Here is a 15,262-nt window from a genome sequence, read left to right on the forward strand (position 1 = left end):
ACTGAAAGACAAGGAGACATTAATCATACAAGTGTGATTAAAAGGGACTCACATTGCTTGCCAAGCTGCCAACTTTCATGGCATGGAGCATCCTCTTGTCCATGCCAATACCCACATAGTGACCTTTCATTTCATTCTGGTAGGTTTCTTTGTATTTGATCTGTAAAAACAAACGAACAAACAAACAAAAACACTGAGAAAATGTAATGTATTCAACTTTTCTACTGAAGAGTTTCAGCTTTTCAGAGATTCCCTATTTTACAGCAGGGAGACAAATTGTCACAGCTCTGGTCTACTGGTGTTGCTCCAATTTAGGAGCTCATTAGTCCATAACAGCTTTGGTTCTTAAAAAAAATAAAAGCTAAAACCCTCTGTGAGTTTCTTGTTCTAGAAGGTATCATTTGCTTGCCCTTCATATCACCTGAGTGCCACATAAAGATACATCTGCATTTCACCAGAAATAAATACTCGAACAAAGTCCCAGGGAGACAATATTCAGACATTAACAAATGAACAAAATTGGATTGTTTTGGTGCATCTTTCACCAAACCCAGAGCAGGGGATTTCACAAGAAAAATTGATCATTTGACCATCTCAGCTGTATGGCAAAATATTTACTCCTCTGCGATTTCAGAGAATGGTAAGAGGCAGTATGAAACAAAATTGTATTTCATGAGAAACAAGAGATATAATTATTAACACTGATTATTTTCACACAGTAATTATGATTTTCTCTGGCATGAACTCTGGTGAAGTAAGTACCTTTTGCCTAACTGTCTACTCAGGAAATGGACATGCACAATGAAATAAGTAATAATTTTATGACAGACAACAGTAACAACAGACTGCTGTTTCTTTAGATCAGCAGTATATAACCTCTCTTCCAAATACTATAATAGTACTTTCCATAATCCTAAATAAAACAGGCCCCAGCTATATATCAGGACACACTAGGATAAATGTTGTACAAAAAGCCCAGTACAAACTGGGCTAAAGTCAGTTATAATCACATTTCCAGCACACATTTATTTGAAACAAACACACACAGATGACCTGTGATTCCAGCAGCTACCAGGGCAAACAAGCCACACACGAGGTACTGAAAACTTACATCACTGGTGAATTTTGAGATCTTGCTCATATTCTTGAATTGTGGAGTGTCACAGTAGTTCATGCTGTAGCCTTTATTGTTTCCAAGATCCTTCTTGTACTCCACCTTAGTGACAAAAATGCACAATGGGAAGCTATGGTAAAACCCTAATCTGCTTTATCAAGTTCCTTCATACACTCTTTATTAGGCAGACCCACTGCTCAGAGATTTTGATACATGGTTTTCATCAGATAGCATATAATGAAAATTATTATGAAGACAATTCATACACTCAATTCTCATTTTATAGGCAAAAGAAATGCAATTTCATCCTCTGCACAGTATACAAGACAGTGACAGGAGGAAAATTAATAAAAAAACAATGATATACAAAGAAATTCTAAGGTGAGTGCGGAGCAAATGAACATGTACAAATGTGCCATGTATCAGATTCCAGCAAGACCTCAGCAAGAGCTTTTTCCTCTTACAGTCATTCCTGTTTAAGGAACATGTACTCAGCCTGTAACAGCTGCAGTGAAAGACTGAGAGATGAGAAGAACTCAGCTTGCTTAGTCGAGGAAATCAAAGGCAGAGAGAAGAAAATGGTATATTTGTAAACCTCTCAAAAAAGTACCCATGCAGGGAGAAGAACTTTTTTAACTAAAGGGCAATGCTAGCACAAAACATACTGCTAATAAAGTGGACAGGAATAAATGTAGGCTAGAAATTGGTATAGGAGGATTATAAGATGCTGTGTAGAACCAGCAGGAGACAGGAATCATTGGCCCAGGAGGCCCCTTCGAGCCCTACTTCCAGGGGTTTTTCATTATTGAAGGTTTTATACTTTGTCATCTCAAGAGTATAAGTTTTTAAACTGCCATGGGGAAGTTCTAGAAACTCACATTTATTAATAGTTTTATAGCTGATATGACACTATAAATAAATTAATAATTCAGATTCCACTGAGAATTCTCTTGCAATCTTCCCTTACCAAGCAGAAAAAGAATCAATTATCAGTGATTCACAGTCTTTCACATGATGGGAGAAAACATAAATCTACATAACTAGAATGGGATAAATTTTGTCTCTGTTCTTATTTTTTGATTATTAGAATACCCTTTGAGGGTTTATAATACCTTTGAGGGTTGTACTCTATGGTACACACCAAATTCACCCTAAAGCATTATATCTTAACATCATATTAAAAGCACAATGCAGGTTTGGGGTGGGTTTTTTTCAGATTTTGATTCTTCATGTGGTCAGAACTAGAATCACTCTCCTGGGGTTAATTTCCCACACTTTCATACAGATGATTGGAATGACCAGAACACAGCACTTGCAGATCTTGTTCTTGAGCTTTTGTCTCCAGCTGCTGTGCTACACACAGATGATTTTTGTTATGTACAATGCAGTAAGAACAACAGCTTTTTTTTTAACTTGCAGTCCTTACTCATTAAACACAAATGTTTGTGTTGTGTGAGCTGCTCCCAAACTTGTTAAAAGATCGATTCAAGCCCTTACCTCGCTGACAAGCTTGTTAACACTTTGGGCTTGTTTAAGGACCAAGTTGTCTTCAGCTGTTAGGCAGTGAAAGTGAGCTGCACCTTTCATCTTGGAAAGATCTTTCTTGTATTTTATCTGAAAAGAAGTAGGGAGAATTATAAAATAGATGTGTGCCTTTTCATCCTTACTATTTAGACTGGCTTCATGAGTCAGGATAATACCTTCCCTGTGCTTGCTTTGATAAGTAAATAGAACTTGCCAAGCTGAAAGACTGTGTTTACTACCTTGAATAACCCAAATAAAACCCCATAGCCCTTTGCAGTCCCTCTCAAGACATTTTACTAGATAGGGTTTTTTTTAAAATTTTTGACATAGACTGAACAGCACTGGTTGTTGTTCATAGCTTGAACAGATTACCAGCAAATTCTTGGCTGGAGCTTTTGTGCTCCTCTATTAACGAATTTAATCCTTGGTGCTTAATTTCAGTCAGGGAATTACAGATAGTCATCAAGTGCTCTGCAAACTTTTCCTTTGGTAAAAAACAGCTTTTCTAAAAGCTGTATCTTTTTGTACTTTTAGTATGTTTAAGGGAATTGTGTTTCTCTATGAAATCAAGATTGAAATAAGGGATTTCTAAATTTAATTTAGACATCAGGTTACTGATGTAAATTGGACTTGGATGGGTGAAGAGAAGTAGCACTTGGCCTTTTATAAATTATTTTACATGAACTGAAATGCAAAGTGGTTTTGTTTTTTTTATTTCCCAAGTCTGCACACATTTCCTCAGGCTTTGAAACCGTAAGGCAGGTTGGTAATGTTCATTGCCACGAACCAATCCTCCTCTTCACTCTATGAATGAGGAAACTACTGACCATTAGTACTTTCAAAACCTATGAAACTGTGGCCTTTATCTAGAAAGCTTAAATATTTCATGTTTAAACAGAGGATCACTGAGTTTGTCATCAAACTGGGATTGATCACAGAGGATTTGAGGTGGTTTATATTCTCTCCGTGAAAAGCTCAGGTAACAGACTATGACTGATCCTTTCACTGCAGTTTATTGCTTGTGTCTAGTCAAGACTAACACAAGCTGAAAGACTCAGCCATCTGTTAGCTCCCCAGAAGACAGACTGAGCTCATCAGCTCAGACAGCCCCACTGGGGACAGGTGTCCACACTACAAAAGTTGTCACTCACAGGAACCCTTCAGAGCAGCCACAGGGTACTGCACTACAGACTGACCCATTTTTTGTCACTGCCAGAAATGGTCTCCTCAAATAGGGTTGAGGGCCTCTAATGGGCTGGATGTATGAATCACACACTACCACCACTTTGCCAATTCTTTAGTTTACCAACAAACCCAAAAATCACATCCCAGAAATAGGCTCACTTTTGTGAAGTGACAGTGTCATACTCCATGCTTTTTTCCCCTCCATATGGCTTGCTTTGTGCTAGAGGCATGATACATCAAAATATCAAAACCAGTACAGTTCATTCATCCTCCATTTATTCACTACTGGGAATACCACAGTAGTCCACAGGATGATTAAGGCAGTTGAAGGTTTCATTAATAATACAGGTACAGATTTGCCAGGAGGGTTAACCTAACAGTAGGGATCCCCATTAGTTGCTACATCCATCTCCTTCCTCATGCAAGTTGGAGCTGTGCCCCCTTCTATTAATGGATATTATTAATCCCCTGAGCCATCCAGTTCCCAGCAATGCAGAGAAATGTCACTTTTGTTTACTTCTCAAGTGCAGTTTTAGCATTTTCCTCTCAGGCATTGCTCTGACAAACTGCTGTTTTTAATTGTTTATGAATTGTATTGATTCAGGTTTCATACTTACATCACTTGCCAATTCATTTGCTTTCTTGGCATTTTGATAAGCTGGAGTGATCATAGCAGGAAAGCTTCCTTTCCCTCTGCGTTCCTCAAACTCATCCACATATCCCTGAAGAAAATTCAGAGTGTTTACTCCTCACACACGAGCAGGTGGGGCCATGGGTTATTTTACAAAGCCCCACAGTCCTTGTTAGTAGACAGGTTCATGGCTTCGATGACTTTTTTTTTAAATGAAAAAATTACCAAAATATAAGAATAAATTGACCCTCTGAAGCTACCTATGTTGCATTCCAAGAGAAATTTAGGTAGCTATTAGCTGTGGTCAAGATACCATTCAAGTGCACAATGGCATATACCCTTCTGATCTCACCTCATTTCTTACAGAGATGATATCTACTTGCCTCTCTGTTTGTCAATACACGTTTTCCTGGAATATTATAAAAACAGCTAATGGTTTGGCTAGCCAGGAGACTTGCTTAAAGTTAGCAAGTTTAACATGGGATCAGCCTTCCTTTGTGGTGTTACAGAAGCTGTTTGATCTTTCCATGGTCATTTTTCACATCATAATTGGCCAAAAATAATAGTTCTCTGGTGCAGTGATGTACTTTGAAGAGGAATTAATAAATGAAGCAGAGATACCTAGATATCAAAATGCCAAACTTCTTAGTGAGCAAAATCACAGAATTCCCTCTGTCTGATTTAAAAAACCCAGTTGTTGTGGAAATAACACCCTTAAATCCATCTATAGATAAGTTTATGTGTAAATATTTTACTATTTGAGAGCCATTTAAATAGTTTAACAGCAAAATACTGGAGATTTTTTTTTTAAATTGTAATGGACAATAATCATCCTGAAGCCTTCTATGGCAAGATCTGGGGAGAATATGGAGTACAAACAAGAATACAAACAGGTGAGATATAGTGTAATGTGTCTCCTCTGCAATATTTTATAAATCTTTTGTAGCAAAGAGGCAGTTTGAGTGAAAATAGAATGTGCTATGAATAGAATGCATGTCAAGAATGCCATGGAGAGCACAGATAGGAAGGACTACAAATATCTGGGATATCTCTTTTGTGTGTTCTCAATGCAAAACCATCCATTGTAGGTCATTTTGTGCACAGTCAGTGTCATGTTTTAAAATAGGTCACGCCACAAGTTTGTGAAAAATATAATGCCATAGTTACAATGGCAATAGTCTATAAACAGGCATAGAAAAAAAATATATAGTTGATTATCCAGCTGAGTTAGTTTCTTAAAATACCATTAATGAGTTTGAATCCTCCAGACCAACCTGTCTTTTGCTTCTAACTGTCTTGAATACATTTTAATATAATTTCTAATATTGTGCATATATTCATAGTTTCAGAAAACTATTTTAACCACCCTTAAAGTTTTTAAGCATGAACAAAACAGATGTTCAGTACAGGAATTTTATGGTAAGATTCCTTCAATTGTCTCATGTTATATATATAAATATGCATATATATATGTATGTATATCTATATATATCTGATGCACACTCAATTCTGTTGATGATCTCAACAGTTAGAAATCTAATCCGTTTGCCCATGTTAAGTCACAATTTACTCAGAAAGATCCATCAGTGACTCTGTGTTATTTGACTAATAATATCATTTCCAATCTATAAAGATTAAAACTCAAATAGAATTTGAAGTCCATGACTGAAGTTTCAAAGATACTTTCAAAGAAAGAAAACTTAAATTAATTCTAAAACAGAAGCATTCTAATGGTTGGAAATGTAATTAGTGCTTTTTCAAATTCATTTTATTTGTTTATTCCTATTAAAACTTGTAGCAGTTCAAAAGACAGAACTAATTGAAGGCTTCATTGCTACAATTCTAAACTCATATTCTTCAAGGAGGATTTGCTTTCCACAGAATACTAAATATAGATTTGGACAGACGAAGTGAAAAAATGTAAAATATCAAATGTTTTAGGAAAGGACAGCCTCTGTTGCCTCATTTCTTCAAATTATATGGACCTACTGAGGAGCAGGATAAAACCCCCTAAGATTAACCATATAATTTTCTTTATACAACACCACTATTCAATTCCTTTCAAATTCCATTTAGCTGCATTCTGTTCTATTTAGCTGTTTCCCTAACCTAATTGGAATAGAACTTTGGGTGCATTTTGGACTACCACAAAACCAATTGTATTCCCTTAAAAATGAAACATAAGCAAAAGAAGCGCCACTGACCAAAACAGAACTAAAGCCTATTTGGTCCCACAAATACAGAACTACAGCTTGTCAGGCTTATAATACTCCTTTTGTAGAGGAGGTGAAATCTAAGAGATCGTGTATCTCAGAAATTCAGTGCTGTTAATACATATTTAGAGCTACAAAGTTCCTAAGATTGTGAAAACACCTCACAGGGAAAAGGCACCTATCTGCCAACTTTCTACCATTTCACAACCCTTTTGCTTTTCTCCAGACCGAACTTCCTTATTCATGGAATGGGAATATTTCCTGGAGTAAACACATTTCAGTGTGATACATAACAACACCAGGATAGAAATGTAGAGTGCACACAGATAAAACTTGCCAAGGTCAGTCTTTAGGAATGGCCCTACCGTAAGGGTCGTGCAGTGACAGTGCAGCCACCTTGTAGTCACATCTTTAGATGGCAGTGACAGACAGATACATTACACTTTAGGAGCACAGTGCTGTTTGCACACCATCATTTCCCCTGAGACCTTGTTTTCTCAAACAGGAAAACAAAGTGAAAATAGGTGTCACCAGTTTCTAAAGCTTTGAGCAATCAGCTGTAGTAATGATCAACATCAGCATGGCTATCTCTTGGATGTTGCATACCTGTCCATATTGATCTACATTTTCTCTTGCAAAAGCAACATCTGTTCCAGCTGTATGGCTGGCTTTTCCCTTGATCTCTTTTTCATATCTTTGATGATACTTTACCTAACAGGAAAAAAGGAGACAAATAATCCGGGTGAGTTCAGTCTGGTACACAGATGCTGCACAATAAATAACAACCAAATGAGATGCACATGTTGTCAATAAAGGATTGTCAAAATTCCATTGCCACCAAGCTGCACAAGTCAAATATGCCACTTGAAGTTATAAAAACAGAACTAGAGCTGTACTTTTTAATGATGTACTAGTAGCATGGGACTTGCCATTTCACCCCAGACCATTGGTTCAGTGTGTTCAGCACCACCTGATCGACAGTGGCTAATCCTTGATGCTTCAGCAGTTTAAAAAAATAGAACTAATTGAATGCAAATTCACGGTTACCACAGAGCACATTTTTTACCACAGGGTCACCTGAACCCCATCAATAAATGGGTTTGTTTCTGAAAGATGCTTTATATTATGGAGTTTTAGGCAATCAACCTTCAAGTTTAGACCAAGATTTGCACTACATTTGCTGAAGTCAAAACAATGCCTGTAACCTGATGCTGCCCTTTAATCACCATGTGTGTTTGCTGACAAAAGTGAAGGGTTTTCCACAGATCAAAGGCAAACAAAAACATATAATTGTTTTAGAGTCAGTTGCTTTTACCTTCAAAATTACAGATCTCTTATGTTCCTCAATGACTCTTAATAATGTTTTAAATTCTCTTTGAGTTATATGTTCTTCCATATGTTATCTTCTCCAACAAAAAGAGTTTTTCTTTCAGTTTCCAATAAAAAAGCACAATTAACTGTACATTTTGAAGGAATACTGATGTCTTTTTATGGTGCTTATTAAAGAGTACAGGGGTGTTGTTGTTTTGTTATGTTTGGAAAGGAAAGCCAGTGAAGATCAGTATGCCATGCTCATGGAATTTCTCCCAGTAAAAAAAATTTGTGTGACAGTTTAATATTTTCTTTCCCAAAAGAGATTTTGCTTTGGACACTTACATCACTGGCTAATTCATTTGCTCTCTTGGCTATTTGATAAGCTGGAGTGATCATAGCAGGAAAGCTGCCTTTTCCCTTCCGTTCTTCAAAGTCTTCCGTGTATTTCAACTGTAAAAATTCAAGACAATTCAGGAGCAATTAGAGCAAATGTATCTTGATTGCACACATAATCAATCTTTAAAGTTGCAAAGTCAGGCATTCATGACTGTCATCTGCCAAAAGGAAGATGAACCATGAAGTCTGAATCTTTGTGATTTGGTCTTTGACTACAAAATCACACATCTTCTGCATGGCCCCTTGGTCTCATTCAGGGTGTACAATGAAAAGAGCTGTTTAAAGAAAACACTTAAGGTGTCTGCAAGATGCCTGCTCTATTTACATTCGAGTCAGGCAGCTTCTTTCTTTACTTTGCATGGCAGCCAGTTGCTGGGTGTGGAACAGACTGGTTCCCAGCTTCTGCTCTGGTAGCCTAAAATGGCCTCAAATTGATTGTTGTCTTTGTAACTGAAAGTATTAAATGCTTAAATGGTAAAATGAGTCTGCCTTTAAAATATTAATTTTTATTTTTCTTTGTTTTCCTATTTTCAAGTAATTTATAAATACCCCAGGAACCACCTGCAGGGCCAAAACCAGATCGATCTATTTTGTTTTACTTACATCACTTGCAAGATGTGCTCCAGCCTTTGCATGAAGTATATCTGGAGTGTCTACAACAGAGGTGAATTTTGAAACTCTCTCTTCATGTCCACGCTTATATTCCACCTGAATAGGAAAAAATATATTTCCATATTACAAACAATAATCAGCAAAATTATATTTCCTATCAGAAGGCTTCAAGAGAAAATGAGCAACAGCAGTTGTGACACTCTGCACTCTCCACAGTCAAGTTATCCACATATTTAAGGCCCAGTTTCCTTAAAGTGAATACCAGAAACAGACAGAAATGGACCCTGATATTCAAATTTTCACTTGAATTATGTGAGCCATACATTTGATTAAAATACCATGAGAATAGTCATTAATATCCCAAGATCATACTGCAATGGCAATGGAGATAGTATCTGCAGAAAACAATGAAATACTTGAAAATAATTTTTATGGGATTTCTTGTTACTTATCTTTTTCATGTGAATTGTTCTTTCTATAAATAAGGAATTTTCTGCACATAAAGTAGCTTGTATATTAATTAATTTCAATATTACAGCTAGTTGATGTCAAATAATAAAGTGAAAAATGTCAAATGTAAATATATAGATGAACAAAGCCATAATGTGAAAGCAAAGGCAATGAATTAAATGAATATTTCAGTGAGTCACAATCTTTTTCAGGTTGTGCTAAATTACAGCAAAAGTTGCTACATTTTGCAGGAAACATCTACATTTTCATTTATTCTATATGATTGTCTTCCCAGGCCAAATAGTTTATTAACCCTGTTTTCTGCATTATGTTAACATTTTCTCATTTTGTAACAGTATAACGTATATTCACCATAGAATCTAACATCTCAAGTGAATGGCCTGAACCCAGGATTCTCCAAATTCAGAAGTGTAAAATATAATTAAAAACCACTGTGACTTACATTACTGCTTAGCTGGGTGGCTCTCTTAGCAACCTGATAACCTGGAGTGATCATAGCAGGGAAGCTGCCTTTGCCTCTTCGTGGCTCATATTCTTCTGTATATTGAAACTAGAAGAGGAATTTGTTTATTAGAGAAGAATGTAGTTTAATTTGATTCTTCTTTTCATGCCTGCTTCCTAAAGTTATGTATCACTTTATTTAAAAACAAACAAATTAAAGAATTTACATTTTATGAGCTTGTTAGTTACAACTATTTCCTACATACAACAAAAGATTTCTCATTCCTATCAATTATCCACTGTTAATTTCCTATGTTGATTAGGTCATTAACCCATTGTATGGACACAGTCGTAATTCAGAAGTGATTTTCATCAGTCATGGAAACTCAGTGAGTGAAAGTCTGGTCAGTGGAAAATATGATGCGTTTTCCATCGTAAGTTCTGCTCTACTGAGAGGAAGAGCACTGCCTGCTGGATCAGATCACCACAGTTTGGTCCGTAATTGAAATGTTTCTGAGTTACATAAATACATAAATGTATGATGGCAATAGAACTCCTATGTGACTTCAATCTCTTACATGGCTAAGTATTGTTATTGGCAGAAATAAACACATCAGTCTCTCCTTTGGCAACATCTTCACAGAGATCAGAGTGTAGACAGGCCCTCCAGATACTCTTCCTGCAAAGCCTCGAGGTGGCTTCTTAACAAAGACTGGCTTTGATGCATTTGTAAGTCTTCAGAATACGACAGACCATGAGAATAAGGCCAAACATCAGTCTACTTACATCACTCAGAGCCTTCTGTGCCTGTGTTATCTTGACCATCTCAGGATCTGGGATTGTTCCTGGGTACCAGGCTTTTCCTTCCTCATAGGCAGTGTAGTAAGCATTCTACAAAACAGGAACTAAATAACTACCTATCTTCACCCTGGTTTTAACACTCAAACAGCTGATCTGACAGAGAAAGAAAAGAAAAAAAAAAAAAAAAGGAGACACACAGTGCTGTGGAAGTGAAATTGTGCAGCACAAGGCCTACATTCCACATCCCTTCAGAGTGCCAAGGCAGAACTTGTATAGCAAGAACTGACATCAAGATGACAGGATCTCAGATCTGGAGTGAAACTCAAACAACACCCCCTGGGAATCAGATCACCTGCTGTGAAGCTCCAGTGCCAGTAGAGAGAAGACACACAGAGTATGGCTGTAGGTGCAGCAGCCTCAACAGCTGACTAGAGACACAGTCTTCCTTCCTCACCTTCTGATTCTTCTATGCTAATCTACAATTGAGCTATTTCACCTTGAAAAATTTAGCCAAATGAGAAGCAAAGGCTTATTTTTTTGGCAATGGAATGTGGTTAAACCCCTAACAATCAGGACAGCCATGGCCAATCCCTGGTGTCCTGCAGGCTGCTGGCTTGGAGACTCGAGGGATATTTCTTACCTGGGTAGCCAGTTGTTGGGCCTTATAGACATTTTCAATTTCTCTGGACCTTACATCCCACTGAAAGACTGATTTGATTTGTTCACTCTGTTCTCGGTATTTTATCTTTAAAAAAAAAAAAAAAGATAATGACTCATTTTAGTCGTTTGTTAGTACATACTAATACACACCCCCACCGTGTGTGTTAGTACATACTAACACACACAGAAGAATAAGAGGGGAGACACATAAGGTGGCAATTTCATTTAGCCTAAGGCCAAAACTCTGCTTTCCAGTCCACGTCCAGTTTCTACCTAACATTCCTGCCATATAGGAGTCGCACATCAATAAAGGAGCAGCATATTACACCTGAAACCTGGCATGACATTCTGAAATAAAAATTTGATCCTTAGATAACCCTTTTGTAGGAAATAATCTATGAGAATTGAAATCCCTAAGAAATTTTAAGCAGGATGTGTCAATGCATTAGATGAAAAAACTATTACCAAGTGAGCAATATTCTACTTTTCTATTTCCCTGCACAGGGTCCACAAAGTATCATATCCTAACTGTGTATATGTAAATGACTACTGTACTTAGTCTTGGGTCATTATGTTCCTACTGCTACTTTTATCACGATAGCACGTAGAAATCCAACTGAAATCACAGCTGTTATACAACTCACTATGCAGATGTAAAAACCCAAAGTAGGAAATTTAAACTGACTGGACAGAAATGTTACCGAGCACATCTACCATTATTCCCATTTATAAATAAGGCACAGAGGGGCAAAGAGCTGAATATTTTCCTGCTAACACCGAAATTCTGTAGAGAGAGACCTAATTTTTATCTCTGCATTGCAGTTGATGTCTCAACATAAGACTCATGTGAGAACATCAGGTTGGGATTGAGGAAACATTCTATTTTCTGCATCAGAAATAAAAAATATAAAACAACAAACCTCCATAGAAACAAGTGAAACCTTTACCCAAGTTATCATTATTTTATACATTTACTAGGGAAAATTTTTTCTGCTCTCAAAATTTTTACAGAAGTACTCCCTTTAAGCAGGTACTGCAGAATCAGCTTCTTTACTACCCTTAGCACTTTTCTCTCTGGAATAGAACCTCATTATGTGATTGAAAAGGACAGAAGGTCTTTAAGGTGTATAAAACAAGGGAAAGTGATCTTTGAGCTATAATTTCTCTGGCTTGTGTACTCATATGCACTGGAAGTATCAGTCTCATATCACTGCCTAAACCAGAAATAGAACCTGCAGTAATCCCAAACTCATTCCTGAGCAGATTCGTCACACACAGTTTAAAGTATGTGAGATAGTCATTGCTGAAATAGTTACAGCCCATGATACTGCAAAAACTGAGGCACAAGAATTCTGTACAAAACGATAAATGATAGAGTGCTTGACAAAGGCTATTCATGTGCATCAAGTTTTTACAGCTAATACAGGACATCAGAATGAATTTAGCATGCCATAATCTAAGAAATGTAACTTCCTTTGATAATTTTAGTGATGGCTAATCACATCAAAACACATTGCTTTGCCTGCCAAATATATTCACAATGAGTAACATTATTTCAGAATATAGAAAGATGCGACATTCGAGAAAACAGCATTACACAGAGAAGCAACATAGCCATCGATTACTGGGCGTTGCTGTATTTGTTGTACTTCACCAGACTGTTAGAAGTGCAAGTCTGAGGATGTGCCAGGAGGGAACAATGCGGAATTCCCGGGAATGGCGCTGGGATCCACGGCGGGCCCCGAGCGCCCCTGGCGGCCGGCCGGGGCACAGCAGCGCCCGCAGGTGGATGTTCCTCCATCCCCAAAAAACGCCTCCAGAAAAACCCTGCAAAGCTCCCCGGACCTGCGGTTTGCCCCTCTCACTCCAAAAAGTATTTATGGGAACTTGTGCCTGCCTCCCACCTAGTTATAATTAATTTCTTCTTTCCTAGCAGTTTCTGATAAGATGACAGAGCAAGTCCGTTCTCGCTTCCAGAGGTTGAGCAACCCTGCTTGAGCTTACACAGCTCTGGGCGGTTCAGGTGAACTGTGCTTCCGTATAGATTATCAGGTATACTGATATTATCCAGGTGAGGAACTCCAATCAATTTTTGCCTTCTGAGAACAGAAGCAAATCCAGATCTAAGATTTCTTTCACATGAGTAATCACATGAAAAAAAAAAAAAAAAAATCATGATTCAAAGCCAGCTGAGATCTTATTGATCTAAAAGAACACAGGGAGGTAAGTAAAAAGCACATATTTATATTTATCAAACAAGAGACATAAATATGTTATCAAAATGTAGAACAAACACATTTGACCCTCAAGCTTCTTACCTCACTTACCACTTCTGACAGTTTTTTTGCATTCATATTTATTGGTGTTTCAAATACACTTGTGAATGCATTGTTTTTTGGATTGTGCCTAGAAAAGGGAAAGCATAAAAGGATATTAGGGATGCACTAGACAGCCCACCAGAAATGTTCTCTTTGAGCACTCAAAAACATAATACCAGCCTCCACCTCTCTATACACAACTTTTCCCCCACTCACAGAGAGATCTTAGATTACATTCAAGTTATTATTGTAAGGAGTAGGTGCCTAGAGCAAAATTAATTTTAATGATCATCATATCAATGCTGTGTTTCTAATAACAAAAGAGAATAATAGAATAAAAAACAACTGTCATCTCTCCTTTTTCTGCTGACAAATTTGACAGAAATTGATCATTATAAAATAAAAACTTCCTAGAACAAGCCAGTTCCAAAATCTGCATTTTATACATTTTCCTTTATGATTAGCTCAATCTTGTTAACTCTTAACCACTGATTTGGAAAACACTGAATTTTGTGGTTGGTTTTATTTTATTCCCACAATACCAAAATGGAACTTAATTTGATATCTTTTAACACACTGGCCAAATGAGGAAGCTTTATGATAAAAGGAGCTTCCTATCATTTGTGATTCAGGTAAATCCAAAGATATGCACACATGGGATAGACTGAGTCCAAATTGTGATTTTCCATTATATTAAAATGACTAGCCAAATTAAACCTTTCCTTTAAAAAAAAAGGAAGGACAAAAAGGAAATACACTTACGCTTGACAGTAAGGCTTTTTCTCATGGCTAACAAAGTTGTTTACTGTTAACATCATCTTGCATACTTCACAGTGAAAACAGGCTTTGTGCCATGTCTGGAAATGCCACAAAAGAGAAACCAAACACATATGATTTGTATTTCATTATTATTCTGCTAAGTTTAAGATCTCACTATTGATCCTTACCGTTCATTTAATGAATTTGACTATTTTTTTCTTCAAATTTATACGTATTATTAATTCATTTCAGTTCTGAACCCAGTTATGAGCAAAGAACTTTTGGAACTGAGAGATTTGCACAGTGTTAGAAGTGCCAATCTGTACATTTATTATAGTCCAAAATGATAAAGAAAGAGAACTGACCTGATCTATACAGTTAATCTTCTCAGCAGGGTAAACCCCATAGCCACATCTAGCACACGGCTGCACATTCATCTTGAAATCCACAGAGTAAAAAAATATATAGGTTTATACAAAAGGTTCAAAGAGTATGAAAGTGACTTTTTGGCCTGTGCAAAGCACACTCTAGACACTCCAGTCAAGGCCTTTTGCTGTGGTCAATGGCTCCCATTAAAGCTCTGAATTGAAGTCTGTTGCTCCCTTTGCTGACCTTCTGTTTCAAAGTCAGCTGCAGGCTGGCTTTTAAAGCTGCCAGTTAGTAAGAGCGGTTATTTTGGCAACTGTGTCAGTGCAGAAGGGAGGGCAGCAATATCTTTCTCTAAATAGAAGAATGAACTCACAGAAACAAATCATGTCCATGTGAATGTTAGAGCCTAATCATTTTGTATTTCAGTTTTGCTGTCATAAGGACAGGATGAAAA

At 37.1% G+C, this 15,262-nt stretch overlaps 1 protein-coding gene across 3 annotated transcripts in view; it reads right to left on the reverse strand.

Moving 5' to 3' along the window:
• The window catches only part of NRAP (nebulin related anchoring protein), a 47,814-nt gene extending 32,771 nt beyond the window's left edge, over window positions 1-15,043 (reverse strand). Inside the window, exons 1-13 of one of the 3 annotated variants that reach the window (XM_083866082.1) lie at window positions 14,805-15,043; window positions 14,443-14,537; window positions 13,690-13,768; window positions 11,343-11,447; window positions 10,688-10,792; window positions 9,903-10,010; window positions 8,981-9,085; window positions 8,324-8,431; window positions 7,274-7,378; window positions 4,441-4,545; window positions 2,612-2,728; window positions 1,112-1,216; window positions 53-160 (exon numbers count right to left, since the gene is read on the reverse strand). In XM_083866082.1, coding sequence (XP_083722208.1) covers window positions 53-160; window positions 1,112-1,216; window positions 2,612-2,728; window positions 4,441-4,545; window positions 7,274-7,378; window positions 8,324-8,431; window positions 8,981-9,085; window positions 9,903-10,010; window positions 10,688-10,792; window positions 11,343-11,447; window positions 13,690-13,768; window positions 14,443-14,537; window positions 14,805-14,876 — 1,317 coding nt within the window. In that variant the 5' untranslated portion in view covers window positions 14,877-15,043. Of the gene's footprint in view, window positions 1-52; window positions 161-1,111; window positions 1,217-2,611; window positions 2,729-4,440; window positions 4,546-7,273; window positions 7,379-8,323; window positions 8,432-8,980; window positions 9,086-9,902; window positions 10,011-10,687; window positions 10,793-11,342; window positions 11,448-13,680; window positions 13,769-14,442; window positions 14,538-14,804 lie in introns of all 3 variants that reach the window. The other 2 variants (XM_083866081.1, XM_083866083.1) reach the window with 2 other exon arrangements.
• Between the last annotated feature and the right edge of the window lie 219 nt (window positions 15,044-15,262).

The sequence above is a fragment of the Zosterops lateralis genome (genome assembly GCF_965231275.1).
Source record: "Zosterops lateralis genome assembly, chromosome: 8".
Classification (NCBI taxonomy): domain Eukaryota; kingdom Metazoa; phylum Chordata; class Aves; order Passeriformes; family Zosteropidae; genus Zosterops; species Zosterops lateralis.